Source organism: Glycine max, chromosome 6 (assembly GCF_000004515.6).
Source record: "Glycine max cultivar Williams 82 chromosome 6, Glycine_max_v4.0, whole genome shotgun sequence".
NCBI lineage: Eukaryota > Viridiplantae > Streptophyta > Magnoliopsida > Fabales > Fabaceae > Glycine > Glycine max.
In genome coordinates this window covers 8,874,929-8,896,490 of record NC_038242.2, presented here as the reverse complement: position 1 = coordinate 8,896,490, position 21,562 = coordinate 8,874,929, and the positions used below count along the sequence as shown (strand labels likewise).

At 31.3% G+C, this 21,562-nt stretch overlaps 2 protein-coding genes across 2 annotated transcripts; both read right to left on the bottom strand.

The window, feature by feature from the left end:
- Window positions 1–5,453: 5,453 nt before the first annotated feature.
- LOC100781216 (zinc finger MYM-type protein 1) lies at window positions 5,454–8,243 on the bottom strand. The gene is made up of 3 exons (XM_006581514.4): window positions 7,717–8,243; window positions 7,226–7,606; window positions 5,454–7,141 (listed from the first exon to the last, which is right to left on the bottom strand). The coding sequence occupies exons 1-3, from the start codon at window positions 8,241–8,243 to the stop codon at window positions 5,677–5,679; spliced, it is 2,373 nt and encodes a 790-aa protein (XP_006581577.1). The 3' UTR covers window positions 5,454–5,676.
- A 7,293-nt stretch (window positions 8,244–15,536) lies between these two features.
- On the bottom strand, window positions 15,537–18,395 carry LAX8 (auxin transporter-like protein 8). Its single transcript, XM_003526565.5, has 8 exons — window positions 18,091–18,395; window positions 17,770–17,955; window positions 17,525–17,637; window positions 17,264–17,447; window positions 17,016–17,113; window positions 16,580–16,787; window positions 16,143–16,400; window positions 15,537–15,820 (listed from the first exon to the last, which is right to left on the bottom strand). Exons 1-8 carry the CDS (start codon window positions 18,244–18,246, stop codon window positions 15,626–15,628), a joined length of 1,398 nt encoding a protein of 465 aa, XP_003526613.1. The 5' UTR covers window positions 18,247–18,395; the 3' UTR covers window positions 15,537–15,625.
- Between the last annotated feature and the right edge of the window lie 3,167 nt (window positions 18,396–21,562).

Below are 21,562 nucleotides of genomic sequence, written 5' to 3'. Positions count from 1 at the left end.
AAATAAATTTGGTATTTTTTTTACATATTTAAATTTTTATTAAACCTATGATTTTAATTTACAATTTATATATGTAAATAAATTAATTATTAAATAAAAATTAATTATCACAAAATTTATTATGTAAATTTACATGTGCATTAAATATACATTAGAAATTTTAGTATTATATATAATAACATTAATTATTTTATAATATAATTGGTCTAATTCAGTTGATTAGAATATTGTGCTACTTGCTTAGATCATTAATTTTAAATTAATTCAAAAATTATATATTTTTTTAAAAAAATCTTATGAGACTCTTACGGATTGATAATCCGTAAGCCTAAATCTCATAGAATTGACAATCTGTATTGAACTTACGAAAGAATAAAATTAAAATTTCACAGGTGTATCACTAAAAATGCTGAATGCCCTGGGAGTTCCCAATCATCTTGTGTTGCTTTCCCCTTTCGTGTTTGATAATTGTCGGAAAAATCTTTGCGCATTTTACTTTTTTCTTCTTCCATTTTTCCACCTTAACATTATATGTGCTATTTTTACTGTTTCTTCCAAGATGAATCTTTAGTTGTTTAATGCTTGTGACAATATTTAGCGTCAGCATTCTGTATTTTGATAATTTTGAGTGCCATGAAACCCGAGTGGCTTGTGACTGTCCATTAATATTTTTCCCTTGGCGTGAAGAAGGAATGAGTAGCAGTTTAGTGGTGAGTGGTGATATTGTCCATCTGGTAGTATTATTTTACTGCCAGCTTGGCATTGTTTAGAAGCGGTAATGATTTTTCTCTTATGCGTGAATCGGTGGTTAGATTCTCGAAGGTCTTTCCAAATCTTGCAATTTTGATACATTTGATGTTTAGTGTATCATATTCAGATTAATTCTTTGTTTATTAGGAATCAGACACTGTAGATTTTAGAATACTTGAAGACTTTTTCGACCTTGCAGAATTTTCTTTTCCTTTTTCTTTTATCTACCACTTTGAATTTACGGCTTTATTTATAATATAATACCCCATTCTTATAGATTGAACAATATCTGTCAGTTCATGAATTTCTTTTGGTCATGATATTGGATTTATGGTTGATATAGATCATGTTAATTAGTCAAAATTGGTTAATGCTCCGATCCAGTTGTTAAATATTCTTTGGAGAACATGACATTTTCTCCTTTCTTATTCTTCAACCGTCCCAAATTCACATTAATAGTTGTGCTATTGCTTTGGGTATTACTTTTTACTTCTGTAGATTTTAAATTTATCACTATCAATATTGAACCAAAGCTTCTATCATGAGTGATTTCTTGTTCTAATCATGACGATTTGTTCTTTTCTGTATACTTCAATTTCCTGTTCACCACACGTGAACAAAAAATTATCTTGTTTTTGGTTGATAAAAGCATTTCTGATCATTTGTAATTTCATATGTAAAAATAAGTTATGTTTGATCAGATTTTTTAACTAATTTTTACTTTTTTTTATTAGCTAAAAAACTTATTTGGTTATTAAATAAATAATTTTTTTTAATAACTTTTAACATTTTTTAAAATATTACTTTTTTATCATTAAAACAAAATTATTAAAGGATATTAGAAATACCAATCGAGGGAACAAAATCAAGAATACTACATGATCACTCTATCAAATTCCCATAGTATACTAATAACCCTTAATCCTTGTATAATTAATAAATACTATGACCCAAATTACTCATCAAATTCAGCATCCTCTTTACTGGCGCATCCCTTGGTAACAAACATAAACCTTAACATACTTAAAAATAATATTTTTTAAAAAGTTAACTTTTAATTTTTTTATTCTTAGTATGTTTATTAAATTTTTATTTATCCTTTTTAAATAAATTAAAGTTTTATTGCTTTTTTTTTAACTAATTCATATGTTTGACATGTGAGTGTTCCTGCATCTCTTTTTTTTTTCTCCAACTTGCATACCCATGTTTTTTTATTATATTTTATATTTTTTATGTTACATTATTTATTTTAACCATTGTACTACTTTAAATATTTAATTTTATTTCAACACTATATTTTGTCTTATTTTTTTAATAATTTTATATTAGATTATTTATTTTAATTATTATATTAATTACCACAATAAAAATATAATGTCTACTTAAGTGTATTTTCTTATATTATTTTAAATTTGATTAAAAATATTTTAAAAAATAACATCAGATTAATAGTAGAATATTTAACATGAAAAAATGTAACATAAAATAATATAATATAAATATGTCTATTTTTTATTTTATATTTTTCCGTTATTTCACCCACTAGTTTTATGAAATAGTTATAATTTAATAAATTATTTTTTTACCTTCTAGTTTTGAATTAATTTTTTAATTTCTAACTATTTTTTTTAATTTCAACTAAATTTTCAATTAATTTTATTCCACATACCCATGGACAATGGATATTAAATATTCAGTTCCACACCTCCTCACTTTCGATCACATCAAGAGGCTAGAGTCTTTTAACAGTTAGTTTAAAAATAAAAATAAAAAACTTTTGTGACTGAATAAACATTACTTGTAAGTCCTCCGATGTGTCTTTCTGACGGTGTATCGGATATAATGGGACAATGTGTAATTCTTTGTCGAATGGTGAAAAAAAAAAAAAAAGCTTAAAAAGGAACCAAATGTTGTTTGGTGTAAGTTTAAGAATAATGTTATAGTCCTACTTGCCAATTTTGAATGTCCTTATTTGATCACTCTATACGCTACCTACAGTATCGGTTTGGAACTAGAATTGGTGCACCTGACTTTAATTTAGTGCTTGCATTATTAGTATTCTCCATTTCTTTTTAAATGTTCATCTTTGAAAAAAAATGTTTTTTTATTTATCTGTTTATTTAGAATTTAGAAGTTGGAGAAATTAGTTATTAGTAGTATTATTTTTAACTATATATTATTTTTGTTTAATACCTAAACATTTCGTAAATGAGAGACAAATAATAGTAAAATCATATTAAGAAATTAAAAACAAATTTAATATAAATAAAAATATTAATTATAAATATTTTTTAATTTATGTGTTTACTAGTAGTATCCTTTTAAGTGAATATAAAAGAAACCGTGGTAATCTTAGAATTGTGGGTTATGGGCCAGTGTGAAATGTGTACAACTTAATATTTGCGGGTAGTTTGATAACGGTTTAATACTGGCTGATCTAATAGACTCAATAAATTTGGTTAAGATAAATTATAATAACATTTTAAAATTATGAGTTATAAACCTAACTGAATTCTATAAATATCATCTTGTAAGGTAAGAATTATTTTTCACTTATATAGGCTTGCTATTGAGTCATATCACTACTTGAAGTGATATCTCCAGCAAGGAATGAATTGTGTTACCACGATTTGAAAGAAAATGAAGCTTATTTTAAAAATATTTGAAAATTGTTAGTAGGCATCCGACTAGCTACTGTGAATCTATGAAGTCGCTGATACCCTTTAGTTTCTGCATTTTTCTGGGGAGGTGTTGTGTGGTTGTTACTGGTACTTTTGTTTGGGTCTTGGATTGTCCACTGATACTTTGTTTGGGTCGGCAATGATATGATTTCAAAAGGCCCAAGGAGTACCAAACACTTGAGTTAATGTGTCTTCAAACTTCAAGGATGGCCTGGGGTGCAGTTGGCTCCTTTGCTTTTTTTTTTTGTCAGCAGTGCCGTTGGGTCCTAAGCAAAGAGAATAATATCTATGGACCCTGATCAACCATACGCTTCCTCGTGTATTTTTAGGATCATTATATAATTTAATCTGCTGGAGAAAACTGAAGAAAAATGGTATTGAATCCTGTCATGCAAATAAGCAAATTAAGACTCTGATAATAAGTGTTTATTGTTTAAACACCAATATTATATAAAGGTGTAGTTCTTCAAACATGCAACCTATATTGGAAGAAAAAATTATTAGAGAAAGACGTGCAAGAATGAACATTCATAAGCTGTATTATTCTATAGTCATCTTTTGGGAGGACGTACACTAGTTTTTTGCCTCTGTAAAAAGTAAAAAACATATATAAATGTTAAATCTGCTTAAAAACTAGCCGAATAATTTAAAAGGAAAAGGAAAAAAATACATTAAAAACAATAAAAAGACGTGCAAGAATGTTGTTTTAGTCTTGTTGAAAGGATACTTCAGGGGAATTTTAATATTTCTCAAAAACAAAGGAGTAGCAATAAAGATGTTTAATGGATCGTTTTAAACAATTGCATCCTAGAAGCTTGAAGTAGTATTATTAGGAATGACAATTGAGTCGAAACTTATTAAATATTTGTAAAAACTACTCACGATGAGGATAAAAATTATTAGCCAAATATGAGTCTTTTTTTTTTTAAGGTTAAATATAGATGAGTCTGAGTTTGGTAATTACGGGAAAAAAATGATGGAAATGAGTGGGGATACGGCTAATTTAATATTTATCCTAACCCACACTGCAACACCCGTATATATAATTTAATAATGATTATACTTTTTTACAGAATTATAAATGCATTTAACACTAAATATTGATGGTAATATTTTATAACTAATGTTTAGAATACATTTATATTTTTTTAATAAACTCGGGCGTTCTTTAAAAAAAAAAGAAGTGTTATTTAAGTATATAAAAAAGTATGAGTGTAGATATTAAATTGTTACATAAATATAAGTTCAGAGATAAGTTTTTTGTTTTAGATGCAAAAATAGGAACAAGTACATAATATTCTACCTAATTGTTACTATTAATTATCAGTTGCATTTAGTACTTATTATTAATTTTTAATTGTGCTCTTAAAAAATTAATTGTTAAAAGAGTTTCCTAATAGATCAACATCAATGCATAAAAGCCACTCATGATCATGGCTGAAAAAAGGAAGGGGGCATCGATCAAAATTATCTGTGTTGGCAATCATGGACAAGTGCTCCAAGATACCGAATCTCAGTGTAAATTATTTTATCATGACCAAACTTTATAGCTCAGTATAGAGGTAATAACAGAAAAAAACTGCAATACTTTTTAAAGTATTTTTATAGATGATTTTTAATTAGAATTAGAGTTTTATTATGATAACTTATATCGATATATTTAATGCAAATACTGATTACGTGATTATCGAAGAAGAAATTCAATTTTGATTAAAAAGTAACACAAAACACTTAAAGAACTACATATAAATTTAAATTTTGTTCATGACAAATATAAATGTACTATTTCAGGACTCAAATATAAACAAACTTTTAATTATTTTTTTTACTTATTAAAAAAATTAGTTAATATATTTAATTCTACTAATCATATTTAAAATAAATAGTTTTTTTTTTCCTTAGTGTCCTCGATTAAAAACTTGATTCTATCACCATTGTTCACCATCATCATCACCATATCAATTCAGTAGCATCTTGTTTTCACTTGCTTTGAGAAGTTTCCAAAATGTTACTTCTTGCACGACAACTTCAACCCATACTTATTTGTATTTCAAGCCATGTACGTGTGTATCTACAGTGGCGGAGCCAGAAAAATTATAAAGTCTGGGCAAAAATTTAAAGATAGCAAATTCACATTGTATATAATATGTAAATAGTAATCAATCAAAATAAAAGAGACTCGTCATTTTGTCAACAAAAATATAGTTTAAAATAAAAGAGATAAACATAATCTTACAATAGCGGGTTAAATAAAATTACGAGGCAAGTGTCCTTTCCGAGACTTCTTTGCGGTAAATGTTCGAATAATATCAATATCATCAAGTGACTTGAATATCTCCCGCTCGGTGTAACATACCATCAAGTCATTGAACCACACATCGTTGATCTTATTGCGCAATTTAGACTTGATAATCTTCATTGCTGAAAAAGCTCTTTCAACGGATGCTGTCGACACCGGCAATATCAAAGCTAGCTCAATAAGTTTATAAACCAATGGAAATACCAAATGTTTCTCAGTTTGAACCATCTTCATAGCCAAACTTTGAACATCTTCACAAGTGGAAAAAGAAGCATTTCTTCTCACTTGAAGCACATAAGTTTCAAGTTGATCCCTAATTGTTCCTCGGTCATCATCAGAAAAGTCTGCATGATAAGTATCAGCAAGACGAGCAAGCTTATCAACATCAAACTTGGAGAAAGAGTTCTTGGGGTCAAGACATGAGAAGCAATCAAGTATAATGTTACTTCCTTCACTAAAGCGGTGATCCATCTCCACACATATTTTATCAATAGCAACATAAAAAATCTCTGCACGGTAATGATGAAGATTAGTGATAGTCCTCCCTTCTGCTCTTGAACGACCCCGAACTGGTATTTCGTCATCCATATTTAGTACCATAATACTTTTAGCAACACAAAATCCTTGGACATCGGCAAAAAAATTATTCCAACCACTCTCTCTCATTGTGCCCAACCGAGCTTTGACAACATCAACTAATTCCATGGCATTCACAATATTAAGATCTTTTCTTTGCAATATATTTGAAAGCTCGTTTGTGATACCAAACAACTTTAACATTAACCTTAAAATAAAAGCAAATTTAAAGCTCTCCATTTTTTCTATCAAACCTGCTGCTTGAGATGGTCCACGTCCATCTTCATCAACCATACTAAGCACCTTTAACACGGAGGACCACATTTGATCCAAACGAAGCAATGTAGTATGATGTGAACCCCATCTAGTATCCCCGGGTCTAGTGAGACTAGATGATTGGTGTAAGCCCCTTCCTCTAGATATCTCACCACTCTCAAGTTTATTTAAAATATCTTTGTGTTGTGCCTCTGTCAAAGCATCCCTCCTCTTACAAGATGCACTTGTTGTATTCACAATCAAGGTGATGTACTCAAAGAAATCATGAATAGATGAGCAACTACTAGTAACAGACACAACAACCAATTGCAAACGGTGAGCATAACAATGGACATAGAAAGCATAAGGATTTTCATCTAGAATTTTTCTTTGCAAACCATTAAATTCACCTCTCATATTTGAAGCTCCATCATATCCTTGCCCTCGTATCCTTGAAATAGATAATGTGTACTTATCAAGAATACCATAAAGAGCATCCTTTAATGACTTAGATGAAGTATCTGTGACATGATGTAGAGCAATAAATCGTTCCACAACATTCCCTTTGTCATTCAAAAACCTAAAACAAATTCAACCAGTTTACTTGGCGGCATAGAGAATAATAGGTAATGAAAATTGGAAATTGGAAAATACAACTACTAACCTCAACATCACCGCCATTTGCTCTTTGACGGATATATCACGTGACTCGTCAATAAGCACGGAGAATTGTCTATCACCAAGCTCTTCCATAATCACCTTGGTAACTTCATGTGCACAACACGTTGCAAGCTCCTTTTGAATGTCACCGCAAGTCATTGTGCAATTTTTTCCACCACGGTCAAAAGCATCCCTCACTTGTTCATTCTGAGATTTTACCCAATCTACCATCTCTCTAAAATTGCCCTTATTTAGCGAAGTAGAGGATTCATCATGGCCACGGAAAGCCATGCCTTGTGCTATGAGATATCTTGAACAATCTAAAGAACAAGTCAAACGAATCTTATACAATTCTTCTGATTCCTTGGTTGCTTTAGCAAACTTACTTGTCACACTTTGTCTTTGATTATTATAATCATCGTAGTGCTTGACACATGAGAACAAGTCAAACGAATCTTATACAATTCTTCTGATTCCTTGGTTGCTTTAGCAAACTTACTTGTCACACTTTGTCTTTGATTATTATAATCATCGTAGTGCTTGACACATGAGTTGTGCAAACTATTATGACTACCAACATGATCTTTCAAGCCTTGAGATGCATGCTTCCAATCTCTATATCCGCTTTTAGTGAAGACTTCAAAACCAAAGTGTTCGGCCCTCCCGGGTTGCTTAAAGAGAAAGCAATAAAAACAATAAGCTGCATCCTTGATCTCACTGTATTCTAACCATGTGTAATTCTTATACCATGATTTACTAAATGCTCTAGAAACACTTCCAAATGGAGTACGAGGAAAGCTTGGCAAATGTGGTTGCATTGGACCCTTCAATATATATGCCCTCCTCACTTGATCTTGAATATACGGAGCATACTCATTAATTTGTTTCCTATGACCTGGATCACGCACAATCTCATTTGGGTTAAACTCATTAACCACATTAGGTGGCGGTTCTAATTCGGCTTCTTGTTGTACAACATTCACATCCTCAATACTTGCTCTATCAACCAAAAATCTCCTCATCTCTGAAATTAAATTATCTTAAGTTAATACTCAATTAACAATTAAAATCATAAGAATCAAAATTTAAATAAGAATAGTTTTTCAAAATAAAAGTAATCTCTTATGATTTATAAAGAGTAGGAACAAGCATTATATTATATTCAATTAAACACCATTATAGAAACTAATAAAATTAGATAACCAAAAGAAACCTTTATTGTAGATAATTTATCTATCAATAAACAAATTTACAAGTGGTATGATTCCACTGTAAAAGATCTTTTTACTGCTATTATAAATAATACTATATGCTTATAATATTACTAGATACACACTTTAGTTTGACTTATCAATAAAACTTTTATAACCAATGAATCTTGTTGTGTAGTAGCTTAATCTGACACTTAGCAGCACACAAAATGACAAAATATATTATAAAGTAAATATTTTTTATAATGAAATTTATTGAAGTTATCAGTATGATACAATATTATAATTTCACCATATGAGATTTTAGATAAACTTGAAAAATATGGGACTCATTTTCACAATGTTAGTACTTCTATATAACATAAAATATTTAACCTTTCAAAGACAAACCCAAATTTTTCTTCTTCTCTGTGTCTGCTACTACTAGGCGGTGCTGGTGCAAATAAACTCAAATTTTTCTTCTTCTTCTTCTCTGCTACCTTTGTGTTAATTGTTTCAATTTAAAACCACAATCAGTTGAAATTAAACAATTACTAACCGAAAAAAAAGGGGAAGGCGGTAGTCGGAAAAGAACCAGTAGGTGTCGATGGCGGAAGCTTTAAGGTTTCTACAGTGTTGCTGCAGCTTTACTTCTTTTGTTTCTGTTACCTATATTTTTGCCCTTTTAATTTTTAACTCTTACAATTGTTTTGCCCTTTCAATTTCTTGCCCTTTCTTTAATATTTTTCTTTTAATTTTTACTTTTTTTTTTTTTTTTACCAAATGAATTTGGGCCAGAGCCTGGGCAATTGCCCAGGGTAGCCGGGCCTTGAAACCGCCTATGTGTATCTACACAACAAAGAATTAGGGAATGAAGGATGGGAATTTGGAGTTCAAGGTTTATAAGGAAGTCGTTGACAAAGACAAATCGTCGAGAACCAATATCTCCTTGGAATAATTCATACATTGATTGCTTTATATCACTCAAGTTGTGTGTTTATAGATAAAATTTCCACGCACACCACATGGCAAATTGGCATTTTGACCATTGACCCATGCTCCAATCTTTCAATTGATCCGTGTTCTCTCTTCCCTTCAAAATTCAGGGATAGATCGATGTAGGGCCAAATCCTGTTTGATTGTATACTCTATTAGTTGGAAGCTCTTCATCATCATTTTGCTAGTGTCCACATTATGGACAGTTGCGACGTGTGAGTAGTTGCCAAATCATTATAATGATATTCTACAATAATATGAACATACAAAACTTCACATTAGTGCAAACCAACACAAGTCCCATCTAATTCTTCTTGCCGGATCGCTTTAGTCAATTTTTAAGCGTGACTCCCACATATTACTATATATCGACAAATAATTATTGAGTTTAGCACAGGAAGGTCACGCCCATTTGCAATGCATTATAAACCTCTCCTGCAACATTCTTGATGAGCTGAATATGAACTAGCTTCCTCTCATAGAAAAAAGATATCAAATTTAGGTTGGCACTTCGGTAATTGTGACTTGGGAGAGAGCGAATTCTATGAATTTGTAAAAAGAAACATCCTATATAGTCAATAATGTTATGGAATTTAAACATGGGTAATATAAAGCTAATATGAAGGTTTTATTTTGACATATAGAATTTGGAACCATAAATATATTAAGGCATGTATCTGATATCACATCACAATTTGTGTCTCGGTGACAAGGTGATAATTCGGACCCGCGCATGTGTGCCTTGTCCAGCAGTGCTGTCTGATATGCTTGGCTCTGATCAACATTTTGATCCCAGTTTTGCATCCCAACAACTCGAAACAGTATCAAAGCTCTAACCAGTAGTTTTTGGATGCTAGTATTTATCGCTGCCAAAACAATGTAGTAATCAACATGTATATGATAATAATATATAATATCTACTTTAAGCTAGCACACTTGCTGTAACTAACACAAGTGACTTTGAGGTGAGTAAGCTTGACTAGAACTAGAAGTTTTGAATTTTTTTGATCTAAACAACATGTATCATTTATTGGAGATAATTATGTTCAGTTCAAATGGGATAAGATCACCAGTGACAAAACTCTCTTTATGCAGTTACATACTAAAATTCGGAAATCAAATTTTTTGGTTTAAATTGAAACTTCTTTCAGCTATTTTATACACTCAGTAGTATAAGTTGTGGATTTAAGTCATAATAAATGAAAAAAATTAGAAAAAGTTTGATATGCCTAGCTCCAAGGGTTTGAAGTTGGTTCATGCTAACTTTTTAGTGAACCTTTTTCTTAGTTACAGCTATTCCTTACCTTACTTTAGTTTACCTTATCTTTCTGGTTTCTGCCCCCAGCCGGATCATGTTATATAGAACCATCTTTTTTTTTTTTTTTCTTTTTTAAAGTGACTTTTATTGCTGGCACTTAAGGAATAGGGTCCACCCATTTGACATTAGTTTGATTAGATGGCTGGTCAAAAGCAAACACTAAACTCTAGAATAACCAGATTCAATGATCCGTTTTGGTGAGGCCACAAGAAAAAAAATAATAATAATTGAAACATTCTGTGAGAACCACTTGACAGTCCCTTGACTTGGAAAGTTCTTGAGAGAGAAAATGAGAACTTCTGTGGATTCTACGATTATACCCACCACTGTAGCCATCCTTGTTACTCAAAGCAATCACTACCTTCATTTGTATTATGCGACAAAAATTTCAGGTTCTCCCAATTCCCCTCTCATAGTCATAGTCTTAAGCCTATGCAATGACCTTGCACTTCCCTTTCTCTAGCCATGTGCCTTGACTGCTTGGGGGATTAATACACGTGACACTTTATTAATTCTAGCTTGTATTAGATTTGACCTTGGATTAGACCTTGAAATAATATGACTATATGATAATTTAAGGTAATATTTAATCTAACTTATTTTATATTTTCTTTTTTTAAAAGAAATAATTAAACCAAACTGGATTTTAAAAAGGGAGCATTTATAAAATTTTAGTTTTAAGAAATTTTACCTCTTCTTTTTTCTTTTTCTTAAATTCAAGATTCAAGAATAGACCATCTAACAAATTTTAATTTAAAAGAATTTTTAAAATTATAAAATTATTAGATAATTTTAACTTTAAATTTTAAAGTAACTTTGAGATTCTAAAATAACGCATAATAAACAATCCTAATCTTCATAGCCAGATAGCCTTGCGTAAGGTCAAGACTCAAATTTGAAAGGCAAAATACAGCATTGCATGTGGATGAGGTTGCTATCTATGCTTTTATTCACGTTGTGCTCATTTTACTCTTCATCATCATATATTAACTTTAGGCGCGAAACCAAGGACGATATGGTAGGCCCACCAGGAGTTGGGCCCATCTCCTTTGCCTAGGCCCATTTGGTTCGTTTTCGTGACTTCGTATAAACTTAATTACACATTTAATCTTATCATTATTATTAACGTGCAATTTTAGTTTAAAATATTTGTTTTTAAATTTTTTCTATTAATTTTTCCATCACCATAATTAAATATTTCTATAAATTTTCATTTTTTTACTGATAAATTATATAAAAAAAATTGATTCTGTGATAAATTCTACAAATTAATCAATTAAATAATTTTACATTCAATATTCATCAATTAAAACATCAAATTCAAGATAAATCTTGAAAATAAAAAATTTCCTCCCTTCTTTTAAATTCAAACTCCCTTTCTTACAAATCCTTCAAATTTATTTAAATTGTTTCTCATTCCAAATTTACCCTAAACCCCAGATCATTTGTGTCGAAAATGATAATTTGAGGTCTTAAATACAGAAAAACTATTACAAGAGCTTATTATATTAATTGAAAATTGAGATACTAAATTTAAACAATAAATTATCGAGGAATGAAATGAAACATTATTCATAATTAAAAAAAAACTAAATATTTAATGATGATATTTTTTGTGGGGAGGGCGTTGTACAGGGCACTGCTAACGGTAATGGAGGAAGCCTATAAACGGTGTCATTAGGAATAAGACTAGGTTAGACAGTTCATTATGAGCCAATCGTTAATTTGTATTGGGTGGTTTTGTTTTTGGATTTTCTTTACTAAGTTAAACTATTATTTACTTATTTATAAAAAAAAACAAACTTATTTAGTTAAGAACGCTATATAAAATAAAATAAAATAAAAATGGACACTATTGATGACATGACCATGAGTAATAACGAAATCTATCAATAATAATTATTTTTTGACAGCTAAATTTTCATCAGAAATGAGTGCACTGAGTTTGAAGGGGAAAGTGAAATTGTTGGTAAGTTGGTCTATACCATTAAATGATAAAATGTGTATTTCGTTAATGGTTACCAATTAAAATCATGTAAACATACATTGAACCTGAATGATAAATAATCTTTATGCCTTGCAAAGTATGAACGCCTGTTTGTAATTATGCAAACAGGTCCCAAAAATACTCCAAGTTGTTGCACTTATCTGTTAGCGACTGTTGATAGTTACTGATGGGCACACTATATCAAAAGCCCAGTCTTCGGTAGCAGTGAAAATTTTCCAACAATCTTTAACAACAACGAACTCATTGATAATTCTTATTCACTCCATTCTAAAATTATTATTTTTTAAATTTTTTTCTTCAAAACTACTGTTTTTTTTTTTTAGAAATTCAAGTTTTGATCATTTTTTTAGTGATATGCTTATTTAATAACTATGGATAATTAACTTAAAAAAAAACTATGAATAATTATTCAAAATCATCTCAATTAACTATATTTAACCGGTGTACTTTCTATCTTTCACCACTTCTTTTTCACCTATCATGTTTTGTTTTTGTTGTATTAATTCGAGATGCATAAATATACTTTTGATGTTTATCTTTTTACTAAAATTCATTTATCTCTCAAGTTTACATAATTGTTTACATCCTGAAATAAAGATTATTTTCGATTTTGTGTCACAATTTTGAACACCATTTTTTTACTAATTCAAGCAAGAAATGAGACTCGTCTCATTAAATTCATCTAGGTCAAAAATATATAAATCAAATAATTTTTGAACAAAAAAACTATAAATATTATGAAAATTACATGAAAACTGAGTGTCTTAAGATTAGCCAAAAAAAATTCAAAAATCAAAAATTAGAATTTTTATAGTTGCTCGTAAGTTTATTTATTATGCAGAATAACATTCAGGGCTCTTCTATTTGTTATTCGAGGGATGTTATGTGTTATGAGATTGCATTTAGTAGCTCCTCTATATACAGTGAGGTAGAAGTACGAAATAGTCGTTTTCTTTTCATTGGTTAAAAAGTTAAATAAAAAAGTGTTTGGATTCAACTCTTAGACAAACACACTCTTAATAGTGTTCCAACGTCTGATCTCAATTTCTACATGAGCACACCTAAGAACAAATTTATGTTAACACTAAATTGACTTTGTCAAAACCTATTGTGATCGGATGGGAATAAATTAAGAACAGCTAGCCTAATGGTATTTTATTCTCATCAATCACAATTATCTTCTAAGTTTAAGTAGCTAGTTAATTATAATCTTATTTTTATCAAAATATCTCTTAAAAAAGATCAACCTCTTGAGTGAATGTCCGAAAGTGTCTTAAGAAATAAATCTCCAACTCTTGATCAGAAATATATCCTAAACACGTAGATGATGACAACGAAAACTGTTTCGGATTATCTGTGTATTCACTGGGGAAAAGAGGCAGTATTCATTCTGATGAATTCCCATATACTATTATAAGAAAAGGCATTACATGTTAATGGATGGAAAATAAAAGCTTATTTTATGTACATGTGGTCTGGCCTTTAACCTGGGCAATTTTATAAAAGTATAGATATATATATATAGATGATGACAACGAAAACTGTTTCGGATTATATTTTTACTTGTGTACATTTGTAGCCTTGTAGGTATCACGGTAAATTTTCTAAAACTTTAATTTTGTGACTCTACTTTAGAAACGAGGCAATATATAGTTCTCCTTTTCCCAAGATTTTTCTTTAATTTGCAATTATATATCCATCTGAAATATCTGTATCACAGAATTTTCATGTGTTTATATTCCACTATGCCCCTATAAAAGAGCTTTAAAGAAGAAGACATGTACAATAACTAGTTGGTAAACTTCGAAACAGCTGTTTGCTTATTATGTTTGTCATTTGGCATAACACACAAAGAAAGATACATCAAATTAGGCAAAAGCCAATTTAAGTTTAAGTGATAAGTGCCCGAATAGTACTGGGGATGCGTAATGATAGGTATGACGGAATAGTCTGTGGTCCATGACGTACTATTTAGATTTTGCCATTTAATTTTATAGCTTCCTAATTTCTCACACTTCACCTTTCATGACAGCTAGGCAATCAATTTGAAGAGAAAAAGCACCTTTTTTTAATTTTGTAAGCAAAGGGTTTTAGAAAAGCTTCTTCCTAGATTAGTGGATGAGATGATACATAGATAGTTTGATACCGTAATCAGTATGAGGTTTGAGCTTAAAGCTAGCTAGAGCTCTCCCAACATCATGCATGCAATTTCCATTTACGTCTTTGTCGTTGTGGATTTTCCTATATGACAATTCCATCCTAAACAAACCTCAAAGTAGGTCTACATTTTTTTTCATTGGTTACAAAATTGAAAAGAAACACTTGTGAATTATCAAAGAGATCGAGGTAGATTTTGATCATCATAGCTAGCTGTGGTTTGTGTATTTTTGCGTAATTGATTGTAATGTATATATTAACTGTATCTCACAAAGCCACCAAAGACTTTGCCATTACTATTGTACTAATAATAAAATGAAAAAGTAATTAAATATCACATATTCCCATCAATCTTTTCCTTTTGAAACGAAAATAGGAAAAGTTAGTTTGTACTCATTCAATTGTTTTAGTTGAATGTAGCTACGTATGGCGAGGAAAGAGAAAGAGGGAGAGGGAGAACGCAAATCAATTAAGTTTAGCATATGGCAAGGTAGTTGCACAACAAGAAATGATTAATCAGCACACGAAATTCTAACTGTAAGTTCGTATAGGGGGTGGCCGTGATGTGCCATCGCACCTTTAGCTGACACAATCAAAAGACTTGGCTTCTTACAGTGAAAAAATAAAATAAAGGGGGATAAATGAAGAAGAAAAAGGTACAAATTAAAAGCCAATCTCTTTACACGCATGTATGATCTCAAAGTATCACAAGAAACTAGAAGAAGCTACTTATACTTAAGCCTTGTGAGGGGGACACTGATAGCACTTTACAAATAGCCCAAATGTGTCAATTTGGTGTATGAAATTAATCATGCTTGCCCATCCTCCCAACCCAAATCCTATCACCAAAACCCATACCACCACAAACACGTTCATGGAGTACAATCCTACCCAACCTCCTAACTTTGATGGTGGTCTCTCCACAGCATTCTGTTAAGAAACAAAATAAAAATGAACAGAAAAGAAAAAAATTAAAAAAGAAAAGAAAAGGATGTTCATATAAGAAGAATTATTCATGGAGACCTTATGGTAATCTATACAGGGAGAGAGAGAGAGAGAGAAATCTAGATGTAATAAGTGATATGATATGATAAAAAGAAAGAATAAGAGAAAAACTAAAAGTGTCAATTGAGTGTACGTAAGTGCTGGTAAATAAGAAGCACCAAGTGAAGCATTGGAAGGTGCAGCATATATGTATATATAAATTTAAAAAATAAGCAGTTGTAGCTAGCAAGGTGCATGGTCTAATTACCTCTCTAGCCGGTGCTGAAGCAAAGGTAACCATGTGAGCCAAAGCAGGAATAATGTAAACAGTGAAGCTGACAAGGAGAGATCCAACAGTTGAGTTAATAGGACCAAAGAAAGGGAATATGATTGCCAGGAACCATATTGGAATCACAACAGGAAGTCTAGCCAAAGCCCTTTTGAACAAACTCTTGGTCTCATGCACCCCAATGAATTTCTCCCACACGAAGTATAAAGGAGTGCAAGCAAATCCAAAAGTTATGAACTGCAAATAGGTGAGTACATAAGGAAATTAAGTATTTATTCAATAAGCTCTTATCAAATAATAGCTTATTCATAACTTTGTGTGTAAAACTTACTGAAACAAGATAACAAGAGCTTATACAACATAAGTTACTTTTAAAAGTTAATATATGTATTTATTGAATATATAATATAATTAACCTGATGAATGAGCATGAGGATGACAGCGGTATCTCTGAAACCAGTCTTTGGGAGCAATGAGAGGGCATTGGAATGGGTGAGAAGCTGGTCCCCAAATGCCCAATAGACTGCAGATGCTGATGGCAAAGTTAGGGTCAGCACATATAAGGTTGCGATCAGATATATCATCTTAAACTTCTGTGGCTTCCACATTGCATGCATAATTTCCCTACAATCAATGCATATGTCTGTTAGACTCATAGTACATGAAGTTATATATACAACTTTTTTTTCTGACAATATATAGTAAATTTTAAATCCCAATACAAATTAAAATCTGGGACAATATACAACTATATTTTTCCTCTTTAATTAATTTCTCAAATTACTCTTTACGAGAAGAAACCCTTTAGTTAATTATAACTAAAACAATTTGATTTAGGTTTCGAGTCCTCACACTGTAACAGCATGCCCACCAAAAGTATAGAGAATGTTGGTCGCCCCAGTGAAGTAGAGAACCAATTTGGCTGGCCCTGTGTGCGTCACCCCCTCAACCTTTAGAGAAACACACAGAATATTAATTGAAGAACACAAATAATTAGCAACAATAATACTTATTATATCACATGTGTTAGCAATCATTGTTATTTGATTTGCTTTAATTTTATGCTGATGTTGAGGCTCCTAAATATCGAGTCTTTTTACCTGGCCATGGGTAAGGGAAGCTATGGTCATATACCATGCAGTGTAAGTGGTCATCACGAGGCCCAAGAATGACCAGATTCTGTAGTTGTGGAAAGAAGGGATGAAGACCGTTGTTGCACAGCATGCCCCAAAGATGTAAGTCCAAGTTCTCTTGTCCAGATTGTCGTTTATGTAGTATATGTTACTGAAACAATATTGTTGTATATATAAACTTAGTTTATAATGCAATATTAAGAAAATCATGATCTACTACTGTCTTACCTTGCACAAGCAATTAGTTGAATTACTGATCCAAACAGAAGGAAAGTACAGTTGAAAAAAAGACCAAGATTCCTCCAGTGTTTGCCCAAAAGTCCATCAAGCACTTCAAACCACTGCAAACGGTCATAAGAAACCAAGATTAGAAGAATCTAAAGTTATTAAAGTAACTCACAAGGCTATATATCAGCCTTACACATAGATTCATATTCAAGGGAAAAGAATAATAAAATGAAAACTATTATTACCTGAATAACATGGTTTCTGAAGTCAACTTTTTCTCTCTCCTTTCTGGTTCTGTACTCAACATAAAGGACACTGATAAGATAAGCAGTCCAGCTTCCCATCAGTCCATAGAAAAGCTGAAATATGATCCCAGATAACATCCCAAGTTGTGAAAAGGAATATGGTAGTGTCAGTAGCACTTGTGCGACCTATATGAAATGAAATCCAACAACAAACAAGAAAAATCATCATGAGACCCTTAATTGCCACACCAAAAGAAGGTTTTAATTTGCTTCTATAGGAAAAAAAAAAAAACAGATAATCAAAGCAGGGATAGCAAGTGCCTGATTAGAAGCACAGCTAAACCATGCATCATAGACAGAGCCACCATGCCAAAAGAGCCTAGACAATTTGCTAGTAGTGGACTTAGAACCTTCCTCTTCCCTCTCCATTTCTAAGTAATTCCCTGCAACAACAGTCTCAACCTTCTCAGAAGCCATTGTTATCTCTCCCTTCAAGTTGTGTTGTGGGGGGAAGACAACACAAGACTAATAAGTGAGCAAAGATATATAGATAGGAGAGAAAGAAGTGCTTGTAGTTTTTAATTCACCCTTCCACATACTACATTCTTGTGTAGCTTCATTCCCTAATTTCGATATATAAACTTTTTTGTCAGCAAAGGTACTGAATGTGAATGGCCTTTGGTGGTGGGGACCTTGCTTAGTTCACATGTAATCAGCCTTTTTTCCTTAATAATTCTCTCTCACCAATTGCCTTTATGAAGGGTACAACTTCATCATCAGTTTTGTAGGCTCTGATGGGCCATGGCTTGCTGCAGTGCACGAGCGGGGTGGCCCACCATGCATTGCCCTATTAATTCTTTTTTCCTTTAATCTCAGAGATCAACTGGCTAGCCCATGCACATTGATTGATTATGAGTGTAGAGATAAAAGCAATGCAAAGATGCTGAAGGAGATTAGAAAAAGTTATAGTGTGTGTGTTGAAGATGTCTATGTGGGGGAGACTATGGAATGAATCATTGCTCTCAAGAGGGGCTTAGTGCTAATCATGATTAGTACCACACGTGTTCTAACTGACTTTACTAAAAGAAAATTCTATCATAATAACCCCAGCTCTCTCTTCTTTTCATTTTCACTTTTTTCGTTAGTTGTTAGCTATCTTAGATTTTCTAAATGATATATGCACATTTGGGTCATTGCAAGTGACATGTCTTCAAAGTGCCCTCTAAAGTTATAAGTATTTGAAAACTTCAATATTAACATTTTCACCTATAAGGCACTATCTGTCATATCGCAAAATTTTCTCAATTGAAAATTTTTCTAGTATATATACACTTTGTTGATTTTTAGTGCTTCAAAATTGTTAGTAATGACAGAGTAAAATAATTTGTAAAATTATAGTTCCTAATGAATATTTTGAAAGGTTTACTGCATTAATGAGTAAGGATGATTCTAATTTGGAGGTCTTATAGGTATGGCATCCTCGTCTTCTAGTCAAAAAGTGATGCAAAAGGAAAAAAAAAATGAAAGGAGGAAAGTATCTTGAGATGGGTCTAATATCAGATTTGATTAATAGTTTCCAGGATGGCCCAACGGCTACCAACCCATTAGGCCCAGTACCAGAGAACTGTTGGATTATTATTGAATGAACTAAATTAACACCTTTGTTCCTTTTTATTTTTCTCTTGTTAAAAGTTCAAAACGTACATAATTTTTCGGAGTGGGTTAATTAACTTTAATTTACGCAACGATTTATGTCAAAGCTATTGCTAGTCATTTTTCCAAGGTTGAAAAAACTTATAGGCCATCATCAAAATAAAATGTTAGTCTTAATTTATTTTATAAAAAAAATTAGCGAATCAGTTACATGCATAAAAACATTTTTTTAAAACAAAATGTACAAAACTGTTTATGTTGATTATAATAGTTTCTTATTTTTTTTTCATTGCTTTTTAAATAATTATTGACTGTTATAAAAAATATAACTAATTACAACTTTATAAGCTGAGTCAGATTTTTAAGACATTAAAAATGGCATCCACTCATGACAAGAGATAGTTGTTTATGATCAAGTTCCTGAGTTCATTAGCGAGCCTCTGTAGCTTTAACTTCTGTAAATTGTAAATAAGAAAATAAAAACATCTGTAAATTGTATTTGCAAATAGCTAGACTATTACTGGGCTGATAGCTCCTGTATTCTGTCAAAAAATTATTATACCCTAGTAATAACAGGAATGCTAGAATCATATTCTATAATACTAACCCATTCTTTTAAACATATTTTTTATAACTAGTTGAAATTATTGAAAAATAAAAAAAAAATTGTATAATTCACTACTTATTAATGAATCTCACTAATAATTTTGTACTTCTTTAATAAAATATAATCAATAATACGAAATATTTTAAAGGGTAAGTCACTGACACTCCTTAAGGTAATTTTTCTTGTATATTGTTTTATTATATAGATTAGTAGTAGTATTTTATATAAAAAAAATTAAGAAAAAAACTAAAGAGATCATGGCAAGTTGGAGGCCTGTACCGGCTCAATGGACTTTGTTGGTTGCATATTTTGTCTACTCCAAACTATATATAACAGTCTAATAAACTGAAAAATTAAAGTGAGTCCATAATAAACTAGTCATAAAATGTTTTAGTAGCTCATGATGTGGGCACAGTAAGTTGCCACCCTATATGAAAACCATATCATGTGAATCGATATCACACTTTCTTTGATACACTAGCTACTAACGATTAAAGTTAAAACACTCACTTTATTTAAAACCTTATAAAATGAAGTAATGATCAAAGATTAGATGGTCATTTCCGGAGAGTGAAACTTGATTTTGATGGTGATGCCTAATCGTCACTTTAAACGGAGCAAATGTTTGGTTCTTACCCCACCTTGCATGAGGAGGCATGGCATGAGATTGAGAAGGTCACTGCCCTCTTTCTTTGATTTCTGACTCGGATTACATCGATTAGGGACCCATAAAGAAACCAAAAGGTTCAAAAGCTAGGAAACACCCCCCTCTTTGACTTCGGTGCTTGCTATACACACATCAACTTTTCCACCCTTTTAAAAATCTTGTGTTTTCATCAATCACATTACTTATTTTCTCTTGATTGGACGCGGAAAAAAAGCCGGGGCAGGTGGCACTAGGTGCAAAATGATAACATTAATTACTGTGAAATTTTCGAATTGTTAAACAAGTAAAGATAGTAATTAAGAACAAGAATTAATTTGATGCTAAGCATTGAGATCTGAATTATGTTAGACGTGGCTTCATCAATTCTCAATGTTAACCATCAAATTAAGGACTCTTTGTGCATTAAGACATGTACATAGATGGCCAAGCGACATTCACTATTATTGTCAGATCCAAAGGGAAGAAGTGTGGGTACGGGAAAAGAAAGAGAGTTCCAACTCCCAATGGTAATTCGCCATTAGTATGGCATAGGACCTCACTTTTGGGTACAGATTGTTGTGTAAACAAGATTTGTGGACTTCTTTTCAAGTTTATTTAACCAGGAGTCTTCACAATGTATTAAACCTCACGCTGATTGTGGAAGTTGAGTATTTTCTCTCCAAAGGACACTCTTATATATTCATTCCGGTCTTCATTATAAAAAAAAAATTTATCTTCTTTGGTGAGTGTGTTGAGTTGAGTATTTAAGATTTGGTCTCTAAAAGTGTTGAGAGAAACATTTAAGGGTTGAGAGTGATCTTAAAATGGAAGAACAATTAGTGATATTTTATATTTTATATTTTATAAAAAAAGGTGACATTTTTCAA

What these genes read in the sequence shown, in the direction of transcription:
- LAX8 (XM_003526565.5), bottom strand. Translation starts at nt 18,246, where the DNA reads ATGGCTTCTGAGAAGGTTGAGACTGTTGTTGCAGGGAATTACTTAGAA. An exon ending in TTAGCTGTGCTTCTAATCAG is followed by an intron (nt 17,956 to 18,090) that starts GCACTTGCTATC and finishes CATTTCATATAG; the next exon opens with GTCGCACAAGTGCTACTGAC. An exon ending in TCCTCATGCTCATTCATCAG is followed by an intron (nt 16,401 to 16,579) that starts GTTAATTATATT and finishes ACCTATTTGCAG; the next exon opens with TTCATAACTTTTGGATTTGC.
- LOC100781216 (XM_006581514.4), bottom strand. Translation starts at nt 8,243, where the DNA reads ATGAGGAGATTTTTGGTTGATAGAGCAAGTATTGAGGATGTGAATGTT. An exon ending in AGACAAAGTGTGACAAGTAA is followed by an intron (nt 7,607 to 7,716) that starts GTTTGCTAAAGC and finishes AAGTGTGACAAG; the next exon opens with TAAGTTTGCTAAAGCAACCA. An exon ending in CAAATGGCGGTGATGTTGAG is followed by an intron (nt 7,142 to 7,225) that starts GTTAGTAGTTGT and finishes AATTTGTTTTAG; the next exon opens with GTTTTTGAATGACAAAGGGA.